Source organism: Meriones unguiculatus, chromosome 2, assembly GCF_030254825.1.
Source record: "Meriones unguiculatus strain TT.TT164.6M chromosome 2, Bangor_MerUng_6.1, whole genome shotgun sequence".
NCBI lineage: Eukaryota > Metazoa > Chordata > Mammalia > Rodentia > Muridae > Meriones > Meriones unguiculatus.
Window position 1 is genome coordinate 53,372,318 of NC_083350.1, and position 27,911 is coordinate 53,400,228.

General features: G+C 47.5%; 1 protein-coding gene across 1 annotated transcript; it reads left to right on the forward strand.

Annotated features, from left to right (window-relative positions):
- The first annotated feature begins 201 nt into the window (after nt 1-201).
- Reep5 (receptor accessory protein 5) lies at nt 202-27,577 on the forward strand. Its single transcript, XM_021641455.2, has 5 exons — nt 202-399; nt 909-1,002; nt 18,550-18,688; nt 24,269-24,437; nt 27,398-27,577. Exons 1-5 carry the CDS (start codon nt 282-284, stop codon nt 27,445-27,447), a joined length of 570 nt encoding a protein of 189 aa, XP_021497130.1. The 5' UTR covers nt 202-281; the 3' UTR covers nt 27,448-27,577.
- Nucleotides 27,578-27,911: the final 334 nt, after the last annotated feature.

Genomic DNA, 27,911 nt, shown 5'->3' on the forward strand with positions numbered 1-27,911 from the left:
CCGTCCCCCATGTCCATCTCTAGGTTGAAAATTTCAGGTGGGCCCCAGACGCGTCGGGCTGTTTCCAGCGGGGCGGGGCGGGGAGGGGGGGGCAAGGCGTGGCAGTTGCAGCGAGCGCAGGGCGGGGGCGCGCCCGGGAGCCTCGCGCACGCGCCGCGGCCCCGCCCTCCCCGGCCCCGCCTCCCGCCCGCTCCGGCCCCGCCCCCCGCCCCGCCCCGGTCAGCTGGGTTCCGCGTCCAGCCGGCTGCGGAGCATCCCGGGCGGCGCGAACGGCCCCAGCCATGTCCGCAGCCATGAGGGAGAGGTTCGACCGGTTCCTGCATGAGAAGAACTGCATGACCGACCTCCTGGCCAAGCTCGAGGCCAAGACCGGAGTGAACCGGAGCTTCATCGCGCTCGGTGGGCGGCGGGTCCCCGGGAGCGGCGCGGGGCGCGGACGGCGGACGGGCGGGAGGGCCGCCCTGGCGCGCGGAGCGGGGCCCGGGAGCCGCGGGTTGCGGGACGCGCGGGCGCTGACGTGTCGCCTCCGCCGAGCGTCCGAGGAGCCCCGGGGCTAGCCGAGCACACCGGCCGGTGCACGGCGGGCCAGCCCGGGGGGAGGAGAGGCAGGGGACCGCCGGCTGTGCCTCGAGGCGGGCCCTCCCGCAGGGAGCTGAGGCAGGGGACTGCGCCGATGACCCTGGAGCTCGGGAAGGCCCTGCCCAGCGAGGAGGGACGGAGGCCTCCCCGGCGTCCCCGGCCCAAACGGCGCCCGGTGGAAGGGCAGGCCCTGCCTGGGTTCCTTGCCTTTATTCGGGGCGGGAGGAAGCCGCCCGGGAAAGGCCTAACCTCGAAGTGTGGGTGTGGGCGGGGACTGGCTCCTTACACCGTCTGCCCCGCCACCCAACCCGCTTCTTTCCGCTCTCCAGGTGTCATCGGACTGGTGGCCTTGTATCTGGTGTTCGGCTATGGAGCCTCTCTCCTCTGCAACCTGATAGGTTTCGGATACCCAGCCTACATCTCGTAAGTGGCTCTTCCCGCAGCTGGGCCTCGCCCTCCGCAGCCCTCTCCCCGCCCAGGGCTCGTTTTGGGGCTTCTTTAGCTCTCCAGAAAGAAGTCGGTGCGCCTTAAGGTTTATGTTGCACTGACTGCCAGAAGCCACACATTGGGGAGCCTTAGCGTGTCCGCCGATCTCCTGCCGGCTTATTCTGACCTTATCCAGGCAGCACAAATTGTGAAGCACACGGACCTCAGCAGCTATGGGAGTGAATTGCGTCCCATGAATGACGCATGGTTATTGCCACCATATGTTTTTGTGCCCAGTGAAACCCTACTACTTAGAACGTTCTTAATCCAGAATTATACTGAGGGCAGGTGAAGACTTGATGTATTGATTTGAGGCCCCCCCCCCCCACACTTGTAACCCTCACTGGCCCGGTACGTGTTTTGTAGCAGAGACTGACTTCACTTTAGCCTTAGCTTAGCTTTTCTAGTGTTGGGATTGCAGACATGAGTCACCAGCCTGGCTTCATTTGTTTTTAATTTTAAAAGGCTCACTATTGGCCCAGTGAGATGGCTTGCTGGCCCAATGGTTTGACGTTTGCCATCAAGTCTGACAACCTGAGTTTAGTTCCGGGCCACCCCCAGGGCAGGAGCTGGCCTCCGAACCATTCCGCTTGCTTTGCTGTTCCCCACAACAGACGGATAAAGGAAAAGACAGAGATTCAAGGCTATTTTTGATTTTTAAAATTTTACTTTACTTTTTAAGATTATTTATATAGTACTCTCCCTGCATGAAGAGGAGAGGGCACCAGACCTCATTATAGATGGTTGTGAGCCACCGTGTGGTTGCTGGGAATTGAACTCAGGACCTCTGGAAGAGTACTCTTAACTGCTGAGCCAACTCTCCAGCCCTAAAATTTTATTTTTCGTGTGGTGGTGTTATGCCTGTGTCTGGGCACCATGTGTGTGCCTGGTGCCGGAGGAGGCCAGAAGAGGGTTTTGGAGTTACATATAGTTGTGAGCCATTACATGGGTGCTGGGAATCAATCCTAGATCCTCTGGAAAAGCAGCCAGAGCCATCTCTCCGGCCCCAAGGCTAAATAGCAAAAGCAAATTTGGAAGCACCGTGATAAATTCATAACATAGCTCTTCAGTTATATAAATTACTCATGTAATTACATTTTAATAATGTATCATAAGATTGGGATCTAATGAGTCTTTACAACTTAATGTTTATTTATTTTTTTTAAAGATTTTATTTATTTATTTTATGCATATTATTGCTCTAAGAGGGCAGTAGAGGGTGGAGATGGTTGTGAGCCACCATGTGGTTGCTGGGAATTGAACTCAGGACCTCTGGAAGAGCAGACAGTGCTCTTAACCACTGAGCCATTTCTCCAGCCCCTTAATGTTTATTTTTGAAGGTATTTTATAATTTATCATTTCTCTGTTCAAATCAGAATTGTTCCTCTCCACAAATGAATTTTGTTTTATATTACAGCAGAGTTACTGGGTTTCGTTCATTTGATTTCTGAAACTTCTTTACCATAGTGATAAAAATAAAGGGTAAGAAATATTTCATTGGAGGTCAAGACAAGATAATATTATCAAGTGACTGTCATTGGACAGGTTGGAATTTAATATATGCTGAAAGAGAGAAAATGGTTTTTGTTTTGTTTCATTTCTGAGATAGTCTCAAGTAGCCTAGGCTGGTCTTAAACTTGCTGTGTAGCCAAGGATGCCCTTACACTTCTGATCCCTCCGTCTCTATCTCCTTAGTGCTAGGGCTACAGGCTGGGTTGCCCTGGCTAGTTTTGCAAACTTGTTTTTAGAGGTTAGTTGTCCCTGACAGAGGCTAGCTACTGATATGACATGCTTGCTTGTGAAGTTGGAGATCCCTCAGGCTTCGAGTTGAGAAGGACTTTTACTTGGCCAGCATTACCTGCCCCATCTGGCTTTTGTACCACGGATCACTAAGAAGGACCAGGAAAACTGGTTTGGCTATCACTGCAGCTAAAGGTAGAGGGACACACTTTTAGTGATATTTAATGTTAATGGAATATCAACCTTGTTTCAAAATAGCTAGTACATCACTGTATGTGGTAACAAAATTACCCCAGAGTGACTCCTTTACCTGACTCTGCCTGTGTATTTTTACTTGTAATTCTATCTTATTTTATTTTTCGAGACAGGGTTTCTCTGTGTAGCATTGGCTGTCCGGACTGCTTTGTTGACCAGGCTGGCCTCAATCTCACAGAGATCCACCTGCTTGTCTCCCTGAGTGCTGGGATTAGAGACGCGCACCACACTTGTAATTCTTTTAAAAGACAGCTTTCTGAAGCATTTTGAGGTGTGTGGTTTAGAATTATTTCTCTTCCACCATGTAGGTTCTGGGTATTGAACTGGGGTTATCAGGTTCGGCAGCAAGTCTTCTTCCCATTGAGTCCTCTTCAAGAATGTGGATTTTTAAAGACATTGCATGACATAGTACCTTGCTACATCTACACAATTGTATGAGAAACAGAACTCCTTTTTTTGGCACGAATACATTCTGTGTGCACTGTAGAGAGTTAAGTCTGTTTCTTGGCTAGAGAGATGGCTCAGCAATAAAGGGCACTTGCTACTCTTCCCAGCACTCTGATGAGACTGATGCATCTCATAACTGCCTGTAACTCCAGTTCCTGGGGATCGATTGCTCCCTACTGGCCTCCACAGACACCAGGCATGGACATGGTGCACATGCATACATCACGTGCATGTATGCAGGCAAAATATTTTAACACACACACACAAAATAAAATCTTAACATTTTTAAAAATTGTCTGTTTCTAAGCTGGGTGTGGTACGTAACTTCAATCCCAGCACTTAGAAGGCAGAAGCAGGAGAATCAAGGCCATTCTGGTCTGCCTTCTGGTCTACCAACTACAGTTAGGTTCCGCACTACATGGAGACCCTGTCTCAAAGAAAAATTCTGCTGGGATGGACCATGTCGGCCATGTACATGTGCAAGTGTGTGTGACTAAAAGTGGGGACAGAACTAGGTTGTGTTTTTCCTTGACTAGAAGTGGGCCTAGGCTGGGCTATTTTCAGTCATATTTCATGATTTTTAAGTTGCCAATTTCAGCCTTATTTTTGTTTATTCATTTATTGTCTATATAATCAGCTGCATGTTATTGATTCTTTCCACTTACAAGATGTTAACTGTTTCTGTCTGCTGCTAGAAGTCCAAACAGAGCTGGCTATTTCTAAGAAGAGGGAGGTAGATTTTCCAGGTTTTAGAATTTAGTCAAAAAAGGGAATATGCTTTATTTTCTTTTCAGTTTTGATACTGGGAGACAAAGTGACATTTGTAGTACATTTTAGTAAGAGTTAGAGAAACACTAAAGGACATCTAATGATTTAAGCCAAAATTCAGAAAGTACTATTCAGTGAGTACACAGCTTCCACTGGTGTGTGTTTGTATGGCTGCCTTTCTGTAGGTCCAGCTTTTTCACCTTTAAAGTCAGCATTGGATTTGGGGACTTGGGTAACCTCTGGAGTCATTTATGAGGCTTAAAAATACTGATGTCTGTCTGGGTCTTTACTCCTTAAGTTCTAATCTAGGTGGTCTGGGATATGGCCTGGGCTTGGGGGTTTCGAAAGGCTTATCAGAAAATATTGAGAGCCTCTGGTATAGAGTGGCAATAATAAACACTACACAAGTACCCTGTAACTGTGAAGATCAGGCAAGAGGGAGAAAAATAGCCTTCTGTTCCCTAGAACAGTCTAGAGACCTCCTCAGTACTCTGCTCTGTGTAGAGGTTCAAGGAAAAAAAAAAAAAAAAAAGGATTTGTACACAGTAAAAAGCATACAGACCCCAGTTAGTAAACATTCAAGCAGCCAATGTTAAGTTAATAAGTCTGTTCATTGTATAGTCGCTGTTTTTTGTGATTGTACAGTTTTTCAGAAGAAAATCCTTAACAAGGGTGATTTTGAGTAGTGCTCACTCAGATCATTGTTTCTAGGCGTTAGGGGGAGGAGGAGGGGGATGGCCCAGTAGGTTAGAGTGCTTGCTGTGTGAGCCTGAGTACCCAGCACCCACATAAAGCTGGGCATGTGTGTGTGCCTTTACCCCCAGCCTTGCAGGGTTGAGATGGGCAGGTCCCAGGAGCTCACTGGCCAGTCAGCTGACACAGCAAGCTTCGGGTTCACTACGGGGCGTTGTTTCAAGGAAGGAGCATGGAGGAAGACATTGGAAGCCCTTCTCTGGCCTCTGTGTGGCACATACAAACCCACACACTCAGGGGCATACACCTCACACCCATATCCACACACCACCACCACCACTACCACTGCCGCGTTTCTTCGACAAGCCACCAGCTGATTTGGTGACCTGATGACTGTTATCTGTTTCAGAAATGTCACAGCCTGTGGTGTAGTCACATAGGAGGAGAGGGCCTTCTCGAGCTGCTTACACCAGGCAGAGCCCGTATCACCTAGTCACCTTCTAGAGGTCCCCATCTCTTAGAACTGTCTGTCGCTTTGAGTATTAGGTTCCATCAGACTAGCTTGTGGAGTACCGAAATTCAGACTGTAGTGGTTATCTTCACCCAGGCACCCATTTTTCTTCCTGTTCTCTTCATTCCCGTAGATATTTAGTCTTCAAAACGGAGGTTCATCTGCTTAGCAGCTGTCAGTGCCAGCCATATGCCAGGTACTGGAGTAGCTTTAGATATGGCAAGGACACTCCTTTCTGCATCAACAGTCTGCCAGTGAGCAGGCAAGAAATGGGAAAAGTGACAGAGTGGTGAACCCTCAGAAGAAGAGAGTCAGGAAGCTGTGTGGTGAAAAGCAACAGGAGGGGCTCTTTGCATATTTATCTGCAATGCTATTTAAGCTCTGAGGAATGAGCTGGAACCAAACTGGCAGAAGAAGCGGAGTGGGCCATGGCCTTCGGTGGCAGCAGCCTGGTCCCTGGTCCGTGCCAGAGAAGAGTGCTGGGGGAGCGTCCAAAGGGGAAGAGGTCTGCAGAGGGCAAGGCTGACAGGGAGTGAGGCATACCCCTCACCTCAGACGCCTGTATTTTTTCTGATTGCATCAGAGAGGGTCACATGATAGGACTTCCCAGATGAAATGTGAATGGCTGCCGAGACCTCTGGAAGGGATCGGTGATCTTGTGAAAAAGTCTGCCAGAGTTTTTCTTCTTTCCTTGACTTTGAGCTGCTGTTCTTGCCATTTCCTGCCCTTGTACCATCGTAGGAAGGGGCATACAGGTTACATCTAAAGGTCAGTTTGGGGCCTAGAGATTGCAGGGTGTGGAAATGAAATTTGGAAAAGCCTTTTGGCCTCCTGCCTTTTTCCATTACTCACCCCCTTGAGAAATTCATGGGTGAGGCTCAGGTGCATTTGGCCCTAGTCAGGACTCTGAATTACTGAGCGTCAAAATAGTGATGGGAGGAGGGGCTGCTGCCTTCCCACAGGCCGCCTTCCCAGTGGCCATTCTTTCTTTTTTCTTTTCTTTTTTTTTTTCCCCTATGCACATACTTTCTTTGAGCTCCTTAACCTCCATGCTTCTAGGCATTTTGGCCGCCCTGTATAGGCAGTCTGAAAGCTAATTCTAGCTTTTTTGTTACCAAGAACCGTTGATAGGTTTACCTTACTCTCCCTGATAAGAAAAGGCTGGACTACAATAGAGCCTGTTATACAGACAGACTCACCTCTTCCCCCATAGTACACGTCAGTGGCCAGCATGTTCACAAACCTGTGCAAACATCTCCACTGTCTTAATTCGAAACATTTTTGTCATACCCGCCCCTCCCCCCGGTAGGAAATCATTAACAGTTATTCAGATTTCTGCCCTCTCAGCTCCTGGAACCCTTAGCTAACATTGTCTCAATGACTCTGCTTTGGCATTTCTCATAGGTGGAATCATGGGTTCTTGTGACTCTGCAGCCCTACTTTAATGGCTGTGCTCCATTAAGAGGCCCTGAGACCAGCAGAGACGGGGACGCTGTGTTGTCATACACAAAGCCTGTTGCCTGAGACCCACAAGGACCCCTCCAAATGTGGCCGGTGTGGTGCTAGTTGAGTCGTGCCGTGGCCCTGCCTCTTTGTACAAGTGGGCTCATGATGCAGAGCCTAACGACTTGACTTTCTGCTTGTATTATTGCCCTGCATCGAGGAGGAGGAGGGAGGGCTGGTTTCTGTCCTACTCAGAAAGCTTTTGAAACTCTTCAGACATCTGTGTCTTTCTCTTTTTATCTCATATGTGCTTAGAAAAATCAGGCTGCCACCTTCCTGGCGTTGCCAGAATTCAGCCTTAGAGGGCTGATACACACCAAGTTCCTTTAGTGTCAAGTGTCTCTTGGTTTTTGTTTTCTGTAGTGTAGGGAGTTGAACACAGGCTCTGCGGGTCCTGCTAAATCACTCTACACTCAGCTACTCCAAAGCCTCTTTTGGTTTGAAATGATTTTCTATGGTCAGGCATGGTGAGCACACACCTATAATCCTAGCACTTAGAAACAGCAGGAGTTCAAGGCTAAGCTTAGTTTCACCTCAAGTGTGAGGCCAGCCTGAGACTGCACCCCCAAAGGGAAACAAGAAGCTGAGGAGGGAGAAGTGATAGTTCAGGGACACACACACACACACACACACACACACACACACACACACACCCGAGGTTATACAGAGGCCAGGCTTGCTCTGGTTCTACACAGGAATGTGACTGCGCCTTTAGACATGTCAGTGCTGATCTCCAGCCCGTAAACATGTTTAGAGCTCATCAGGATGGCATCTGTATTTAAAAGTTTTGAAATATCACTTCCACTGCAGGGACTTGTTTTCTTTTCTTTTTTTTTAAGATTTTATTTATTTTGGATGCTCTATGTGCATGTACACCTGCAGGCCAGAAGAGGGCAGTAGAGGGTATAGATGGTTGTGAGCCACCATGTGGTTGCTGGGAATTGAACTAGGGACCTCTGGACGAGCAGACAGTGCTCTTAACCACTGAGCCATCTCTCCAGCCCCCCCATTTTGTTTTCTTAATGTTCTCCAGCCCAGTTTAAACTCTGTCCTGAACTCGCTTTGTAGACCAGGCTGGCCTCAAACTCACAGAGATCCTCTCCCTCCCTGAGTGCTGGGGTTGCAGGAATGCGCCACTGTGCCTGGCGTATTTTTATTGTTTTAAACTGTGTGTCTGTGTGGGGGTATGTGAGCATGGTGTGGGTGCCTGAAGAGGCCTGAGGTGTTAGACCACCCGAAGCTGGCCAGCTAGGTGGTGCCGAGCCACCTGAGGTGCTACAGATTGAACTCTGATCTCCTGCAAGAGGATCTAGCCCCAAGAATTTAATTTTACACAGCTGCCGGATACTTGTGTGGCGTTTTATTTAGCTACATTACATATATCTTGATCTAAGGCCTTCACAAACATAGCTCGTTTAATGTTCCAAACAGTCCTGTTAGGAAATGCTATGGTAATTCCCGCTTTTGCACACTGGGAGCCGAAACTACAGTGGCCTAGTCAAGCTTGCAGTCAGTGGGTAGGAACTGGTGTGCAAGCCCAAGGAGCCTGGTCCCTCCCCGGGCTGGATTTTGGTTAGATGCTTCCCGGGTGGCCTTCTGTGTGCACTGTAGACTCATGCAGGGACCTTACAGAGTGAAGAAGATCTGCTGTTACCCTTCTCTTTTAGTACCTCGGCCCGTGAGCACAGCTCTGAGCAGAGTGCCCCTTATCTCTCAGATAAGGCCCCTCCCTGCCCCGGTATACCTCCCCATGAAGACATTTGCTGGGTTTTGTGAACATGAGCTAGAGCTACTGTGTGTTTCTCTGGGTTGCATCATGTAGCTTCTACCTGTCACAGAGCTGGGTCTGAGCCATGCGCTCTACTGTTGAAGGTGTCCCAGCCCTGGCTGTTCGAGACCAGGCTCAGTAAGTCCCCGGGGCTGGTCTGGACCTCATCCCTGCCCCTGTTCTGCTGGGGTTTACGCCAGGTACCGTCACACTTGGTGAAGTTAAATTTGTAGGTGACGTGGATACTGCAGTTATAAAGCCTGGGTTCATTGACGGTGGTTGTCCGGAGGGTTTCCCTGAGGCCTTACGCTATCCAGTCTGCATGTCTGTAAGTCGGTATTGGATCCTCTAAGGGAAATTTAAAGGAATATTAACGAGGAAGACAGGTATAATGCTCAGAAGATAGAAGTGCCTGCCCCCAGGTCTGGTGACTGGAGTTCAATCACTGGGACCCACATGGTGGAAGGGGAGGGCAGACTTGTCTTCTGACGTCACACGGGCACCGTGACACTAACAATACCCCACCCCCACAAACAAGTAACAAGAATTTTAAAAATAAAGTGTAAAGGAACAAGTTATATTTTTCATTGTTTTTGTATAGTTAACTGAGAAGATAGTTTCTACACAGGTAAGAAACTTAGTAAATATTGCCCATTTCATTTGTGTGTGGGTTTTTGTTTGGTGTGTGGTGCATAGTACAAATAGCAAGTTAAATTTGTGTTGTATGGCTCATATTCTGTCGCTAGCCTTTCTTGCTCCCTTGGTCATATCTCTTGTTGTAAAAACATACACTCTTCACTGAAAACAGATCAACAAAAAAAACCAACAACAAAAACAGGAGACCTGGGCGTGGTGGCACACGCCTTTAGTTCCAGCACTCAGGAGGCAGAGGCAGGCGGATCTCTGTGAGCTGGAGGCCAGCCTGGACTACATAGCTAGTTCCAGGTGGTTGCAGGCCAGTCAGGACAGGGTTACATAGATACACAGAGAGACCCTGTGACAAAAAATAAAATAAAGTTGCAGTCTGTGGCTACTCATAGTCCTTTACCCTCTTATTTTTCTAGGAAGAAGAAAACAATTTCCCCTTATTTGCATAGAAACAAAATAGTTCATCTGCTTTAAAATGTCCTTTTTTTGAAAATTATTTTTATTTTATGTACATACTCATTTTTATTTTATGTATATACTGCATGTATGTATACAATGTGTGTGCGAGTATGCTTGATGCCCAAAGGAACCAGAAGAGGGTGCCAGGTCCCCAAAACTGGAGTTGCAGACTGTCTGGAGTCCTCATGTATGTGCTAGGAGTCAAACCTGGTCCTCTGCAGTAGCAGCCATGCTCTTAGCCACTGACCCACCTCTCCAGACTCCTAAAATCCCTTCTTATGTGAAGCCTGATCTTAGGGGATGCTGTTGTGTTAGGAAATCTCGTGTCTATTCAAGCATCCAGGGATCTACCTTGGAGTCCTGTTTTCTGTGTGTGTTTGTGTGTTACGTGTGTTTATGTGTTATGTTTGCTATGAGGGGTTACTCACCTCGAGCAGAAGCAGGTGTCCTTTGGTTCTTCACCAGCACTGCATCTTCATCTTGTTTGTTTGTTGCTGTTTAATAGACACGCTTGTCAGTTTGTTAATATAATTAGCTTGTTAAGATCTTAATCATGGCTGTGACTGACCTTAATGGTAAAGTCTGTGCTTTGAAGATAGACTGCTACTCCATTTTACGTGCATTGTAAATGAGTGGCCCATGGACCATGTACGGTAGTATGTGTCTAATGTTAATTACCAGGTGTGTTACTCCTGGACGAAGAGCCCAACTTAAAAAAAAAGTTGCATTTAGTGAAGGTGTGGAGAAAGCAAATGAACGTGTGTGGAGGTCAGGGGGCATTTCTGTCATGTTGGCTGCGTAGGCTTTGTTGGTATTTTTAAATTATATTTTCTTTTAAAGTGTGTGTGTGTGTGTGTGTGTGTGTGTGTGTGTGTGTGTACATATGAGAAAGTATATGTGTTAGTGCACGTAAGTGCTTGAGGACTCTAGAGGTGAATTACAAGCAGTTTTGAGTCACCTGGTGTGGGTGCTGGGACCTGAAGCCGGCTCCTCTTTAAGAGCAGTAAGAGCTCTTGGCCCTGGGCTGTCTCTTCAGCCTCTTCCTCACACCTTGTTTTGTGGCAGTTTCGCTTGTTTCAGACAGGGTGCTGTGTGGGAGTGGCCTCCTGATTGGGTGTTTTCCCCTCCCAGCCTGTGGTAGGGGCTGGGGCTGGAATGACGGACCCAAGCACTGTTTCACATGCGGCATCGGGCTGGAACTCTTGGGCAAAAGTTAAGTATGTTCTGCGGTTGCCTCATGTTTTTCTTAGTGCATTGTTTCTTCAGAGCAACATGTCCACGTGTGTTGGGCAGGATATCATCTTCTTTAGAGAGATTGAAAGTTTGCAGCTTCTGCCAGCTCTTCAGGGCCCCAACCAGCAAAGCACTGATATCTGGCAATCCCAGAATACCCTGGCCCGGTCTCTGTCTTTATGATAACCAAGTTGAGAACACTCAGATTGGCACCCACAATGTATCCTTGAACAGACTTGGGCTTCGTCTCTCCAGTCCTCCTTGGTCTATTAACAAGGATGCCCTGACTCCAGCAGGCACACTCCGACTCAGGGTCCAGAGGCACACTCCGACTCAGGGCCCAGCAGGCACACTCCGACTCAGGGCCCAGCAGGCACACTCCGACTCAGGGCCCAGAGGCACACTCCGACTCAGGGTCCAGCAGGCACACTCCGACTCAGGGCCCAGAGGCACACTCCGACTCAGGGCCCAGCAGGCACACTCCGACTCGGTCCAGAGGCACACTCCGACTCAGGGTCCAGAGGCCTTGAGTGTCGTTCCCATCACTGCTTTGGACCGCAGGTCAGTTCCCCTCTTCACCCCCGGCAGCAGTACTACTCTGTGGCCGTGGCTTATAGGAAGTACGCTTTGCCCCGCAGGACGGAGCTTCCTTTTCATCTAGATGCAACCAGCTAGGAGGTGCAGCAAGAAGAGCTTGAGCCCATTATTTGAAACCTAGTTTATATTTCCGTTGAGACTTGTCTTCCGTAGCCCTGCCATGCTGAGGTATACCCTTCTCCCACATGTACACCTACGAGCTAGTTAGGAAGGGCTTAGTCTTTATTTTGGTTGTCATTACACCATCTAGACTGGCTTGGAGTTCAGGGTCTTCTCCCTCCAGTCTCCCAGGGACTACATGCTTGTAACTTATGCTCTGACACTTATTTTTAAAGTTTTATTGTAGGTCACTGAGAATCAGTTAGACCTTGGCCCAGTGTCAAGTGTACTTAGGTGCACCTGTGCTGTACCTGATAGTCTGCGGTGGGCTGTCCAGTTCACATCATCTACACCAGCACAAATTTAATGGAGGGAAAAAAACCAAACAAACTGGAAATTTTACTCACTTCATTTATTTCTGTATTATTCTAAGAAAAGTTATATCAAAGTAAAGAAAGCTAAGCCATTAGTATTGCCTGTTGATGAATACTCTCAAGTGTATTATTTGGTTTATGGGATATGGAAAAGGACAACGCTGAGCCACAGGAGTTGTGTGTTATATGCTGTGTTTACCTCTCATCGCGTACAGGGATGCACATTCCATATGTATGGCATGCTTGATCGCACGTATTCCACTGAGTGTAGGAAGCTGACATCTGTCAGTTTAATCACCTGAGAGAACGCTGAGATACACACCGGGCAAGAAGAGCCTTTTAGTCTGAAAGAGCTAATGTACTGTTAGGCGTATTTAATTGAGGGGACATGGAGAGGTATGCCTCCAAGCCCGATGACCTGAGTTCAACCCCCAGCACCAATGTGGGAGAAGGAGAAAGCCAACTCCTGCAAATTGTCCTCCGACCCTCATACGTGTGCTATGGCATGTGTATGCACATAAACGCACATATACACACAGTAAATAAATGTAATTTTAAAAATTAAAGTGCCACATATAATGAATAAATTGTAAAAGAAAGAAAGAAAATAAAAAAATTGAAGTGCCAAATTGATAGCTATATTTAAGTAAGAGAATGTAATGTCTGTCCCAAGGAAACTGAATTATAATTGGTAGATGAAGAAAGTTTCAATAATTACAACTATAGCACATACCAAGAGCATGCACTTTCTTTCCCATAGCTTCTTTCCATTTGCTAGTTTTAATTTGTTAATGATGTAAATAATAGCATATTTGTAATCAATAAATGAGATAAAAGTTGAGTAGCATCAATTCATATTTATTATATTTTTCAATTGCTTAAGCTTCTGTTTTTATGGTAGTGGGGATTGAACGAGGGCCTGTGTATGCAAGGCAAGTGTGATAACTGCTAAACTACAGCCATGGCTCCTGCTTACACTTCCAAGTGCTGTTGTTGTGTTACTCTCCAGAGAGAAGAGGAGAAGAGCTCAACATGGAGGAACGGAATAGGCTGGACAGTTGGCATGCAGACACTGAGAATCTATTGTCTCCCTGAGAACAAAATGGCCCTGTGTTGAGCACATGGGAGGCGGGTGCAGGCTTCCTCCTCACCGCTTCTGGGCTGTCCTCTGATGTGACTAGCATTTGTGGCTCTGGGGTTGAATGCAGAGCCTTGCACGTGCCAGGCAAATGCTGCAGCAGGAAGCTGGAAGGGGAGGAGTAAGAAACGAGCTTTAGTTGTAAGGCTCTCCCATTTCATAGCAATAGCAAATGTTTGTCCTTAAGCTGTCGGGATATTCCCCCCCATGTCGCCGCTCACAGCCCTGCTGCACGAGCAGCCCTGACTGTTCGGAGTTACAGGCACATATCAAACGAGGGCACTGGGATTACCACCGTGGGCCGACACCCCGATCCATCTCCTGGACCGGCCTTCCCCCATTCAAGGCGTTGCTGCCAGGTCATCTACACACACCACTGCTGTGTGTGTATTAAGAAGGAATGTTGCCAGGGAGGAAGGAAGGGTCTGCCCTGCCTGTGGAGGAGTGTTCACTGGGCCGGGAGAGGCCACGAAGCTCTGCTAGAGTTTGTGATGAGGCAGTGTTGCTGTGAACGTTTAGGGGGGCAGGGGCCACCACCACACAGACGCCTCTCCCTCGTGCCAGCTAGACATCTGCCCGCAGGGCATAGGAACATGGATGCTGTTAGCACATATGTAGTATGCAGATAGGAGAAGACAGATGAAGGAAACCAGTTGTGATAGCACACGCCTACGATCACCTAATTGATGGGGCTCGGCACAAGGATCAGGTCAGAGACCCCATCCTAAAATAGATTGCAGTAGCACTGTTGGGGCACGCCTTCAGTCCTAGCACATGGGAGGCAGGCCAGGCGGTTTCTCAATTCTCGTCCAGCCTGGTCTACAGAGTAGGTTCCAGGATAGCCAGGGCTACATAGAAGAATCCTGTCTCAGAAAAGGGAGCAACACCCCCCCATCCCAAACTAAAACAGCATGGTGGTAATATAAGAATTAAAAAAATGATATTATAAAATGTCTAGTTTATAAGCAGTTTTTTAAAAGTAGCCTGTTTTCAAGAGGGATTGTAGATTGACAGTAAAATTGAGGAGGGGACTGGAAGTTCCCATACACACCTGGCCCCTCTGCAGAGCTGGTTCACTCTCAGCATCCCCACTAGAGAGAGCATCACGTCACGGCTGGATGCAGAGGGACACGTCTTCATCACCAGAATCCCGAGAGGCTTTGCAACATTCCCTATGGATGGTGGCATGTTTTCTGCTCTCTCTAATGACATTTAGTTTGGGAGGGAGAGAAGACTGGACCAGCTCAGCTTTGGTTTTCTTCATAGGCGTTTGATGCTATCCTATAATATCCTCGGTTCTTGGCTTTAACAACAAATGCAGCTGCAGAGGTGTGAACAAGCAGGTGGCCGACAAGCATGGAGTGAGCCGGCACCAGCTGTGGTGCTCTGGCGGGCGGGGAGGCCCACTGGTGCCCTTGTGTATTAGTGCCAGTCCAACACTAAAAAGAATCGCTCCCCTGTGTACCTTTCCAGGGTTTCCCAGAGGGTGTTTCGTCAGCATCCAAAAATGCCCTGTCTGCAGACAGGACTTTGGGGACTTCAGCTACCTCTCTCTTCTTGCAGCATGTCAGATCTGGGGTATAATTAAAATCCACCTGCAATCCTCCCTTCTCCTTTTAGCCTACTAACTAATAACATTTCTTCTACCAGCTCTTAGAGCGACTATTGGTCCTTTTCTCTCTTAAATTGCTCACCTCCTTATGAATGCTAATGAAAATTACCATAGGAGGGGGCTGGAGAGACAGCTCAGCAGTTAAGAGCACTGCCTGCTCTTCCAGAGGTCCTGAGTTCAATTCCTAGCAACCACATGGTGGCTCACGACCATCTGTAGTGGAATCTGATTCCCTCTTCTGGTGTGCATGCAACAAAGCACTCATATACATTAAGTAAATAAATAAATAAACAAATCTTTAAAAAATTACCATACCTTAACTATTACCTACTGTGGACATATTTATTCTGTGCCATTCAGTGTATATGAATACATTATCTATGCTAGGTACTATAGTTGTCACAGCAACACAGTAAGATTTACCCTGTCACTTGCTAGACAGCATGCTAAAGCCCAGGGAGAATGTAAGCCCCCGCTCAGGTCAGCTTAGGTGGTGGGGCAGGATGGTGAAGTGCCACGCCAGGCATGACTTAGAGGAATCAGTGTTTGATAGCTTATTTGGTTTAAGTAGAAAGCTCAAATGAGTTAGTTTCATCCTGTGGGCTGTATTTACCCGTTTTTTCTGTTTCTCTGTGTGTATATCAAAAGCCTTTTAATCCCTATCGGCACAGACTGTGTCATTGTTGGGGAGGACTGTTTATAAGGAAATCTATTAGCTATTTCCTCGAGAGAGAAGGTAAATGAGTGTGTTCACTTCAGTGTTTGTTTCTTACAGAACCCCAGAGAGAACTAGCTTCACAGGAAGTAGGAGTTGCAGCCTGGAGCTCAGTGGTTCCAGATGGAACTTTTTCCTGCCCCTTTCATTGTTAAAAAGAACCCTGCTAAGCCAGGTGGTGGTGGCGCACACCTGTAATCCCAGCACTCAGGAGGCAGAGGCAGGCGCGTCTCTGAGTCTGCAGCCATTCTGCTCTACAGAGTGAGTTCCAAGATAGCCAGAGCTACACAGAGAAACCCTGGAGGTCTCTGAACCCCACCACCCCACCTCCACCAAAAATAAAACTATGCTATTACTATATGCTCATTACTAAGACTGTGAAGAAGTAAAATTCTGTTATCCCAGTGCTCAGGACTGATTTTATACTCTGGAATCTTTCTTTCCGGATACCTGTCTTGGTCTGTCGGCACACAGACACGTCTTTTGTTCCTTTGCTTGTTTTGATACTCAGCAGTGTATCTGGGACATCTTTGTGGTTACCCTTTATAAAGGCTTCAGAATATTTAAAGTGTGTTTAAGTAGCCCAGTCCCCATTTTAAAATGTGTTAAGTATGGAGCTTCTATAAGCTTTTAATTTAATGAAGTAGAATTCATTTTGATACCACTCTGGCCTCTTTGATCTTTTCTCTCTGTCTGTCTGTCTGTCTGTCTTTCTCTCTGTCACATACACACACACATAAACACACACGTACATATGCAGGTGTTCATGCATATTAGCATGGCCAGGTGTCCCTACACTTGGGAGTAGAGCAGGAGGATGAAGAGCTAAAGGCTAGGCTCAGCTGTCTAGCTGACTTGAAGCCAGCCTGGACTAAGTGAGACCCAGAAAGTACATGCATACATATGTACATATATACATACATACGTGAGAATTTTTAGCTAGTTCATCTCTAAGATGCCTCCAACCCAACATTCTGTGGTTCTGATTTCTGCTCTATGAATTCGTAGAATTGCTGGCTCCCCCAGAGCTGCCAACCATCTCTTTCACCTTAGCTTTGTCTGTCACTCACTCAGCCCCGCTTCTTTCTTGACATCTGCTCTGGGGAAGTGGAGTGCCATTCCTAGGCAAGTGGCTCAGGACAGAGGGAAAGGAGGCCATGGTGCCGAGCATAGGTGGTCAGGCTCTGGGTCAGCAGTGAGAATATGCAGTGTTCTCTGCAGAGGAATGAGCTTAAAGACCATGGTGTGGCCAGAGGAGCTATGAGCATTTACCTCAGTAGTTCAGCTCAGGATCAGTGTTTTCCACCAATGGTGAAGCCAGGCCTTCGCAGAGAGCCATGGGCATTGCCAGCTTCTGTTGGGATTGCTCCAGAATGCCTCTGGAGTTTCACTGGGGATGTGAAAAGAACCAGAGACGCTGGCCCAGTAAAGCAAGCAGAGGGCTTTCGATGTAGTTCTCACAGCCTCGGTGATGGGTGTTAAGTGAATCCTTGAGGTGTGCATTCTAGGCCTCCTGCAGCTTTGAGTTCTCTTCAGTGTCTCTTCCGTGCCCCTTCTCTCTCTCAGGCTCCTACTCAGTGCTGGGACCCTGCAGCTTTCCTTGAGCTGCAGCCCGTGGGAAGCACACTGGCTCCTGGGGTTTTCTTTCTTAGAAATGAGTAGGGTAGTGCTGTAAAGGCTACAAGTCTGACGTGATGGTTGTCAAGTTTGGCTCTCCATGGGAATCAACTGCATAACTTTTATTTTAATATGTTTGGGGTGTATGTATGTGTTGGGGTGTCTGGCACCCCTGTGGAGTCAGGGGACAATATCAGGTGAGGCAGGGTCCCTGGTTTAATACTGTGTCCTAGCTGGCCAGTGAGTGTCTGAGGATTGTTGTCTCTGCCTCTCACCTGCCATAGCAATGTTAAGATTAGACACACAGCACTGAGTTTGGCTTTATGTGGGTTCTGGGTGTCTGGACCCAGGTCCCTATTTCTGTGCGTTACCCACTGAGCCATCTTCCCAGCCCTCTGTTATTCATCATTACTTTTCAAGACAACAGTCTGGCTTGGAACTTGAGATTCTCTTGCCTTCACCTTCCAAGTGCTGGTATTGCGGGTGTGTGACACCACACCTGGCTCCTGTACAACCTTCTGAGACCAAGTGGCTGTCTGCTGCCTCCCAGAGTTTGAATCAGTAGGTCTCAAGAAGGAACTAGTTACTGCGTTTTACCGACTCCTCTGGGCGGGTGTGATGGTCATCTAGGTTTGTGAACCAGCAGACTGGGACACCAGTTCAGACATCATCCTTTCACTGTGACTCTCCCCACCCCCTAGTATGTAGGGCGAAGTGTAGACTGTCCTCTGGGGATTTATACTGTTGAGACACATAACCTTTCTCTCCCCTTTATGCTCCATGATCAACCTGTGGGCCTTGGCTTTCTCCAGCACAGGACAAGATCTCTGTGTATTGTACTCACATTGATTAGTAGACATTACATGTCTGCTTTGTACCAGACATTTTTCTAGGTGCTGTCCAGTCTGGTGGTGAGTTGTTTCTAATTAGGAAAATGACCCGATTTGGAGGTGGTAGGTATGAACCCATCTCTGCTGCTTGTAGCAGTGCTCTTTTGTTTCTCTTCTTTGAGCTGTAGTTTCTTTCTCTAAGAAAAACGAAACAAAAACCACCACCAACAAAAACCACAAAACCTATCCCACAGGCTATTATGAAGGTTTTTTTTTTTTTTATTTGTTTTTGACAGGGTCTCATTATATAGCCCTGGCCGGTCTGGAACTCACAGAGATCCCCCTGCCTCTGCCTCCTGGGAGCTGCAGTTAAAATGAGCCATGGTCCATAGGTTCGACCGAGTTTGGTGTTGGAGAATAGGCTGTGTAGAGTAATGGGCCGCACTAACGGACAACCTCTTTTCTTTTGCTTTTCAGGATGAAGGCCATCGAGAGCCCCAACAAAGACGATGATACCCAGTGGCTGACGTACTGGGTCGTGTACGGCGTGTTCAGCATTGCCGAGTTCTTCTCTGATCTCTTCCTGTCCTGGTTCCCTTTCTACTACATGCTGAAGGTACAGCGGCTTCTGAACGGCTTTCGCATTGCCTCTGTCTCTCAGACTCGGGTTCAGGACCTCTGTACCAGGAATAGCAGGAGCAAGGGCTTGAATGTCGGGTGACAGTGGCTCCTCTCTCAGATTACAGCTGAGAAGGCAGGGTGGCTTGTGGCAAAGGCATATTTGAGACTTGCAGGAAAAGGAAGCACTGTGATTTGACACAGGTGTTGCTGTTAATCTTCATGCAGTGATGTGCGATGTGATGAGGAAAGAAATCAGCATTTTTAGCATTGGCGGTGCTGAGTAGGAGTCATTATTTTTGGGCGAAAAACACATAATTCCCATAATAGACTTGGAGAAAGAAAATATCCAGTTGGTTGAGAAAGTCATCTTGGTAACTTTGGCAGAAGTGGTAATCAGAGCTCAGCTCCGCCAAATCTTGTTTTTGGCACAGGACTAGTCAAAGCTGCCAATATTTGGGGAAAAGGACAGGAAACTGAAATTCATTTATAAGTGGATCACTGTGGGCTTCTGGCTTGCACCAGAGGAGAATGAGAGGAGAAAACTGTCCATTTCATGGGCACGGCGGCTCTTTTTCACTGAACAGACAAGCCGTTCTCAGACAGCTGCGCAGGCGTCTTCCCCAGGAGAGGCCAGTGGCTGTGATGTACCCACTACCTCTGGTTCTCACACTGTGCAAGCTAGAGAAGGCCTGTGTCCAGCCATGAGGGACTGTGGACTCTCCTCTTTTCTTTTTTAGTGGCAGTCTTTTTAATACAAAGTACATATAATGTAGTTTAAATATTCAAGTCAAAAATCTAAAAGATTTTGGAAAAAAATATATTCTGTATTTTCCTTAAAATTAAACCATTGATAGCCAGACTTGGTGGCACACGCCTTTAATCCCAGCACTCGAAAGGTAGAGGCAGGCCCATCTATGTGAGTTTGAGGGCCAGTGAGGTCTACAAAGTGAGTCCAGGACAGCCAAGGCTACACAGAGAAACCCTGTCTTGAAAAACCAAACCAAACAAAACACCCAACCAAACAAAAACTCCAAAACAAATAAAACCTCTGAAACCCATTGTTGGGGCTGGAGCAATGTCTCAGAGGTTGAGAGCACTGGCTGCTGTTGAAGAGGAGCCAGATTCAATTCCCAGCACCCACATGGGTGCTCACAACTGTCTGTAACTTCAGTTCCAGGGAGTTAGCTGCATCTTCTGACCCCCCAGGTACACATAAGCTGAACACTCATACACATAAAATAAGAACAAGTCTTTAAAAAAGCAATCAGGAAAAGCTCAATTTCACTTTATTTATGACAATTGAGTCATTTATTTCTGTCTCTAAGTAATGCTCGGCAATTAATTTTTTTCTATTTTGCACGTTACTTTGAATGATGACTTGCCTTTTTCCTCTCCACGTCCAACTGGTACTTCCAGCCTTTCCATGGCCCCATCGTTCCCACTTAAAAAGTTCTGACTTGAAAATGCTGTTCAGCCTGATTATACAGTTGGCATACATGCAGCACACCTGAAGGTTTGTTTAACGTCTGGTAGTCGTCACTTACATACCTTCTGACCCCTTTACAGTTACTTATAGTTCAGTGCATTTGTGTACTTAATGCTTTCAGTCTAAGGAAGATAGGTGTGGAAGATTAGCTAATAGCATGCTGCCTCCTTCTTTAGCTTTTTGGGTTTTTTTTGTTTGTTTGTTTGTTTGTTTGTTTTCTGGGCTGGGAGTCAAAGCAGGGCTTTGCATGGTCTAGGTGAGCGCCCGACTGCAGATCTCTTCAGCGGCTCCTTTATCTTGATTTTTAGTTCTGAGATATAATAGATGCAGTTTCCTTTTCTATTTGATTGGCCTTCCTGTTAAAAGATCTGTCCACATGTCCCTCTTTCCTTTCAGTCTAACTATCCAGCTCTTACATTCTGCAATCATGCCACGAGCTGTGATTTTTATTTCAACCATCAAAATTTTCAAGCGTCTTTTTGCCAATTTTATTTTATGTGTGTGTTTGTGTGTGTGTGTGTGTGCTCATGAGCGTGTGCACCTGTGAAGGTCAGAGGACACTTTCAGGAGTTGGGTTCCTGCACTCGGCCGTTGAGCTCTGGCCGCTAGGATTGCACAGCTATCTCCCTTCTTTGAGCTCGGGAACAATCTGTTGTGAAATTCTACATGATTCAGTTCTGGTTTTGCTCCTGACAGGGCCTGTAATTGATTATGTTGTTTTTCTTTAGAAATAGTGTACTAAGTCTGCAAACCAATTTTCCTCCAAGAGATTCATAAACTCCGTCAGGAAATAAATGACACACCCTTTTAAGTCCTGGTTAGTTTCTAACTGTAGGCTTGACCCAGTCTGGAGTGACCAGGGAGGCGGGTCTCAAGTGAAGGACCATCAGATTGCCTGTGGGCGTGTCTTTGGGGGCTTATCTTTTTTGAGATGGGGGGGAGTTCAAGACAGGGTTTCTTGGCTGTTCTGAAACTTTCTTTGAAGACCTGGCTGCCCTTGAACTCATAGAGAGCCACCTGCCTCTGCCTCCTGAGTGGTGGGATTAAAGGTGTGTGCTACCACTGTCTGGAGTAAACAATTGATTTTAAACTGTCACCTTTCTGTGGCTGTTATAAAGGCTTTCAAATATCTAGAATTATCTCTTTATCGCCATATCTCTTTTTTTTCCTTAATTATACAAGTTTACATAAGGCCATTTTATACAAGTACACATTGTATTTTGAGCATAATTTTTCTTATTTTGTTTTCCAGATAGTTTTTCTTCTACTTTCATGTCATCAGAACATAAATGAGGTTTTGTATCTAAGACTTAGCTTTCTGACTAATTCATTGTAGTATATTTCGAAAAGTGGATACATAAAATGAGTCTCTCGGTGGTGCTATACACCTTTAATTCCAGCCCTCTGGAGGCAGAGGGAGGTGGATCTCTGTAGACAGGGTCAGCCTGGTCTACAGAACCAGTTCTAGGACAGCCAAGGCTACACAAAGAAACCCTATCTCAAAAAACCAATACAATAAAATCAGTCTCTCTTTCTCTGTGTGTGTGTGTGCCAGTTGCTAGGGGTTGACCCTGGTCCTGCTACATTTTAGGCAAGCACTGTATCATTCCGCTACATCTCCAGCCTTTGAATCCATTGTCTCTGGCGGTTGCTTTAAATTCTGAGCAGGCCATCCCGGTCAGTTGTAACTGATGGTGACAGCATTGGAGCCACAGAGTTGTCTGGTGTGTAGGACATGGATTCATTGTGTCTATGCTGCTGTCACCGCAGTCAAGCTAAGCGATCATGTGCCTTTTGTCTCAACTGTCAGGAAGAGTGGACTTGTGTGCTTGGTTGTCTCTGGGGAATTATCAGCTGGCATTTGCAGGAGCTTGATGAAAAATGTGGTCATATCTGTATGAAAAATAGTTCTATAAACTGAGGGGGAGTTTTGAAAGCTGATGGCTGGGTATAGCCTTGAGAGTTGAACAGTAATTAACCTTATTTTTAATATGAGAACTGGAAAATGCTGAGGATGTAGGTAGAGAGCACTAATTATTTTACCATCCCAAGACAGTAGCTAGAGGCTAATGGGAGTACAAAGTGGATAGTCAGCTGTATATTCTAGAGTAATCACACTCAAGACAGAACTGGGGACGCTTGACTCTGTCCTGTCTGTTCTCTTCCAGAAAAGAGAACCAGCCTGGCTGGATTTCTCAAAGGTGGTGTCTCTGTGGGTGGATGGCATTTCAGAGGGTTCCACCAATGGTGAGAACTTTAGATGATACTGTTGTCCTGCTGCTAGCTGATAAAAACATCAGTGGGGCTGGAGAGATGGCTCAGCAGTGAAGAGCAGTGGCTGCTCTTGCAGAGGACCCAGGTTCAGTTCCCAGCACCGCATGGTAACTCACAACCATCCGTAACTCCGGTTCCAGAGGGATCTAACGCCCTCTCCTGACCTCTGTGAGCACTGTAGCACATACAGTGCATACACATATTTGCAGGCAAAGCATTTGTGGACATAAATAAATGTAAAAAAAAAGAAAAAAGAAAAAGAAGATTTTGCTAAAACCTTACAGAACAGAAAAAGGACCCAGACAGGATGACGTGCTTAAACTCATGAAACAGACCCCTTTTGATTTTTAATTTGCTGGGTCATTTGCATTTCACCTTGATGCCTTCTTTTGAAGTGAATAATTTGTTCCTGAAAATGAGACATTCAAAGTAAAAGTTTGCTGGAGCCAGCCAGCAAGCTCCTGTAAGAGAATGGATGAAAGAGGTAGACGGACCACAGCTCTTGATATGGCATATGGCAAAGTTAAATAATTCAGCATAAACTTTTATAACACTTGCAAACAAAGGCGAGTTATTCTAGGTCAAGACAAAAACAAACTTTATTTATATTTATGTTTACGTCCTGGCTTGCTCAGACTGTCCTAAAAACATTTACTTTCCCCTTAATCTAGAAGCCACCTGTTTCTCAGTATTTTCCTTCACTCACAGCAAGGTTCTGCCAAGATATGGGCTACCAAGCGGTTATGTCCTCGAGGCAGCATCCAGGACACCTCCTCCCTTTCAGGAGGGGCAGCCCCATCTGCTTTCCCAACTCATCCAGCAGGACCCTTTCAGGCCTGGCCAAAGTGGACAAGACCAAAGAGCAAAGTAGCCCACAAAAGTTCTAGCCAGAAATACATCCCTCTCTGTTCTTGGAAGCGTGTTACGGAGGCCCTTGGCCTGTTGCCGAGTGGCTGGGCCTGTCGTCCTGCTATGGGCGGCTGTGTGTAGGGTGTGCTCACCCAAATGCATTCATTCACCCAGCAGCCTTTGACACGGTGCTGGGTGCAAACTCAGAGCCTCTTGCTTGGGAGGCAAGCTGCCTCCCAGCTCTTTTGTTCTTTATTTTTTATTAGTAGGTATTTATTTTAAGAAAAGGGGTTCAGGAGGACCAGACGGTGCAGTGGGTGACAGTAATTGCCCTGCAAGTCTGGCAGCCTGAACTTGATCCCCAGAACCACAGTGGAGGGGAGAACTGATTCCTGGATGCTGGCCTTCGACCTTCACGTGTGTACCTGCACTCACACATACAAAAATGTTAAAACACAATGGGTTTGTTTTGACATTATGCCCCGTGTATTTTCCTGTCTCCCATTATTATTACTTGTTGTGCTTATCTGTTTATTTACTGTAGGCATGGTCTTACACATCCTGGGTTGGTCTCAGCTTTTTTCTGTGGCTGAGGGTGGCCGTGAAGACTGCTGCACTTACACAGAGTGTGGCATTACGGGCTGGTGCCACCGTGCCTAGGCTTTGTGGTGCTGGGGATTGAACCCATGGTTTTGGCTGTGCTAGGCAGTATTGGAACAGAACAGCTGAGCCCAGCTCCTCTTCTCGTCTTCCTTTTCTTTCCTTTGAAACTCAGTCCCTTTGTATAGCTCAGCTGGTTCATTACTGGTTGTGTTTTTTCCATCTGAGAACGCGTCCCAATAGCCTACATAAGTCACTGGGAATACCAGGGGACATGCCAGTCACAACAGCTGCCCCGGGTGGTGGAGGGTGTGAGTGTCGTCAGAGTGTCTAAGGCTGCTCCTCACCAGCGCTCTGTTCCTGCAGTGTGGCTTCCTGTTGTGGTGCATGGCCCCCAGCCCGTCTAATGGGGCCGAACTGCTCTACAGGCGCATCATCCGCCCCGTCTTTCTGAAGCATGAGTCCCGGGTAGACAGTGTGGTGAAGGATGTGAAAGACAAAGCCAAAGAAACTGCAGATGCCATCACCAAAGAAGGTAAGGCTTGGGGACCACCTGGTGCGCCATGTGGAGGAGACGGCACACCCGGGGCTCCAACAGCAGGCTCAGGGCCACCGAGTGCCCCCGAGGCTTCTCTGCTCTGTCTCAGGGGCGGATTCAGCACAGCCTTCAGTCATCACCCTACAACAGTGACTTCCCCACCGCGGGCAGAGTTTAGAGTCTCCGCTTAGGCAGACGTCGATACACTGGGCTCAGCTGGCCTGCAGTGTGGCGTTCCGAGTGTTTTGTTGCTGGGTGTGGTGGCGCGTGCCTGCCAGCTCAGCATTTGGAGGCAGAACGATGGATGTGCAATTTTTAAAAACGAGACATCAGGAAACCATCACCAGCAAGGTTGGGTTCCAGTTTGCCTTTCTCTTATTGTGATAAAACCTTTTCACCAAAACTCAGCTTGGGGAAGAAAGGTTTGTTTCTTCCTGGTGGGTCCCCGCCCTTCACTGAGGGGTGCCAGGGAGGAGTGGCTGCAGAAGGCAGTGGGGGTGCTGCCTGCCTGCCTGCCTCCAGGCTTCTCGTAGACCCTGGGCCCACAGTGGTGCCCTGCCCCCCTCAATTAGCAATCAAGAAAACAGAGACATGCCCGAAGGCCAGTCTGATGGAGGTGATTCTCCAGCTGAGGGTCCTTCCTCTCAGGGGTGTCAAGCTGAAAATCAAGATCAGTGGCCATGAAGGCTGTCCTGAATCAGACTTGAAAATCCACTCAAGGGTAGATTGTTCAGAGCTTCTTGTGAAAAAGCTTGGAGGTAGAAGCAATAGAAGAAAGAGGAGGATGGCAGGAGACAGGGTCAGACCGTGGGCAGGGCTGATCTGGGGCTGCCTGCGGGCCATGGGAAGGGAGTTAGCTTAGACTGTTGGAGATGCTAGAGGTCTGAGCAGAAGAGCAGCGGGCTGTGGCCGCTGCCGAAGAGTAGGCTCAGGGGTGGGGATTTAGCCCAGTGGCAGCGCATTTGCCTGTTGAGCACAAAATGCCCTCAGTGGCTCGTCCTCAGATGGGGCGGGGATATGGACTGAAGATGGGAGGATCTGGCTAGAGATGGCAGCTTTACGATTTGTAGCGGCGACAGTAAAGTAGCAATAATAAGTAGGAGAAAATTATGGTTTTTTTAAGGCAGAGACAGCAGGATTTGCTTATGAATTATGGTAGGAGTTTGAGAGAGAAAGAAGCCAAGGCCAGGCTTTCCAGCCTGAACAACTGAAAGGGTAGACTTGCCATTGAGATGGGAAGCCTGGGTAGCATGAACTAGAAAACCCAGCGCTGGGCAGATGTCTGAAGTGTCTGTTAGATAGAGATTGCATGGGGCAGGCAGATAGCCACTTGACACAGATGCTGCGCCCCAGCCAGCAGGTTCACACTGAGGTTGTAAGAGATGAAAGTGCACCCCCAGCCAGGTGGGCTGGCAGGGAGGAGCTGATGAAGAGAACAGGAAAGCCAGAGGGTGTGGTCCAGGTGAAGTGTCCATTATGCTCCTTACTATGAGGGTTAGATAAGATGAAGACCAAGAGACAACCCATCAGCAATGAGGAAGGAATAGTAACGTGAAAAAAACTTTATAGGTACTGGAACAAGCATCTGATAGGAGACAATTGAGAGAGTGGGACAGTGTCTGTCGGGGTCTTGAGGCTTGAGACACTTTTTTTTTTTAAAGATTTATTGTTATTATGTATATAATGTATATAATGTATATTATGTATATAATGCCTTTACACCAGAAGAGGGCACCAGATCTCATTATAATGGCTGTGAGCCACCATGTGGGTGCTGGGAATTGACCTCAGGACCTTTGGAAGAGCAGCCAGTGCTCTTAACCTCTGAGCCATCTCTCCAGCCCTGAGAGGCCTTTCTTAAGGCCAGAGAAGCAAAGCATGCTTGAAACTGAGAGGGAATGATCAGTAGAGAACACAAGGTAATGGTCAGAAAGGGGACGAGCTGCTGCCCGCAATGATGTCCTCAAGCAGACCAAAGATGGCATCTCGTATGCCGCAGAGGGAATGGCCAGGGCTGGAATATTGTGAACTGGAGGAAAATAGAGGTTGGTGCTAGAGAAGCTGGGGGGGGGGGGCTGGTAGCTTTAAAAAGTGATTTCCTTATTATTGCAGATTTCTCAGTAAGTAGAAGAAAAAGAGAGATGAGGGCAGGGTGGGTGGAGCAGAAGAGGCATGGATAGCCGTCTGGAAAGAGGCTGGGATATAGGGGACATGCGGTGAATAATTCAGGTGTCATGGGCCATTAAACCTGCCTCAGCTGCGCAGTCTGCTTTGGATCATGAAAGCAGACCCCAAATACAGTTGTGAAAACTGGAAGGTTGGGCTGGAGAGATGGCTCAGGGGTTCACTAGATAGCTCACATTCATTAGGAACCCTCGCCCAGCTGGCTGAGAGAGGAAGACTGTTCCCTTCCTTGCTGTCACCTTTGCCTGGTGGCTTTGAGTGAGTGAAGGGAAAGCAGCTCTCAGGAGGCTGTGTACAAAGGGATTCCATCGCTCTCGTGAGGAGACTCTGGCCTCCATCAAAAGCAGCTGCCATCTGTGGAGTCTCCCTGCAGGCTTCCAGAAGTCTCTGCCCTGCCCTCCATCTCACTTCCTGGCTTGGGGGGACCGGGGCACAGTGAGCAAGCCTAGGTGTCTGTGGTGCTGGCATGGGTTCTTTCTCTAACTCTGGTCACCATGACAGTTGTGCTGCTTTCAGTGACTGAAGGAGACAGGTGATGGTGTCACACAAGCATTGGAACCAGAGGACAAGAACTCTGCTTAAGTCTTGAGGATGTGTGCTCTCAAGAGGCACTCTGTCCATTTCCTGGAAGCCCTCTTAGCCTTGACACAAGCCTCAGGGTGTGCTCATCTGCGCATGAGTCACCCACTTAGTCACCACGTTGTCTCCGGGCCAGGGAGGCATGGGCTTTCCATTATCAAAGCTTTTGATACCGTTTTCTTTCCCCCCAACAGTCAAGAAAGCGACGGTGAACTTACTGGGCGATGAAAAGAAGAGCACCTGAGCCCTGCCTGGCTGGCCCCCATCCCCACTCTCGCTCCCTTAGAGCTCTGTGTTACACTGGGGACAGTGGCACAGTCGAATTACGTTGCCTTGGAAACTTCCCGATGTATTAAACATGGACTGTGTTGTAAGCTGCTTTGCTTTTATTGTCGTGTATGTAGAGAGCATTTTCATTCAAATCTGACATAGTGGGCGATATCTAAAATTTTAAAAATGTTTTGCTGAGTAGAAAGACATGTCACTATAGCCCAGAAAATTCAAACTAAGATTGGAAATCCAGGCCCGCAGGCCTGTGCTCTGTGGACCTCACCCTGCATGCATTTCCTCGCACCTACAGTTAGGAAATCCTTCTGCTTCTGCTTCTGCTTCACGTGGTTTATGAGTGACGTAGTTCTGTGTTTTACCGTGTCCACGTGTATTGAATATATAAATGGGAAATGTTATTGTTCGACTAGAATATGCATT

Coding starts and splice junctions, on each gene's coding strand:
- Reep5 (XM_021641455.2), top strand. CDS start 282: ATGTCCGCAGCCATGAGGGAGAGGTTCGACCGGTTCCTGCATGAGAAG. Junction 400..908: donor CCGGAGCTTCATCGCGCTCG/GTGGGCGGCGGG, acceptor TCCGCTCTCCAG/GTGTCATCGGACTGGTGGCC. Junction 18,689..24,268: donor CTTTCTACTACATGCTGAAG/GTACAGCGGCTT, acceptor CTGTTCCTGCAG/TGTGGCTTCCTGTTGTGGTG.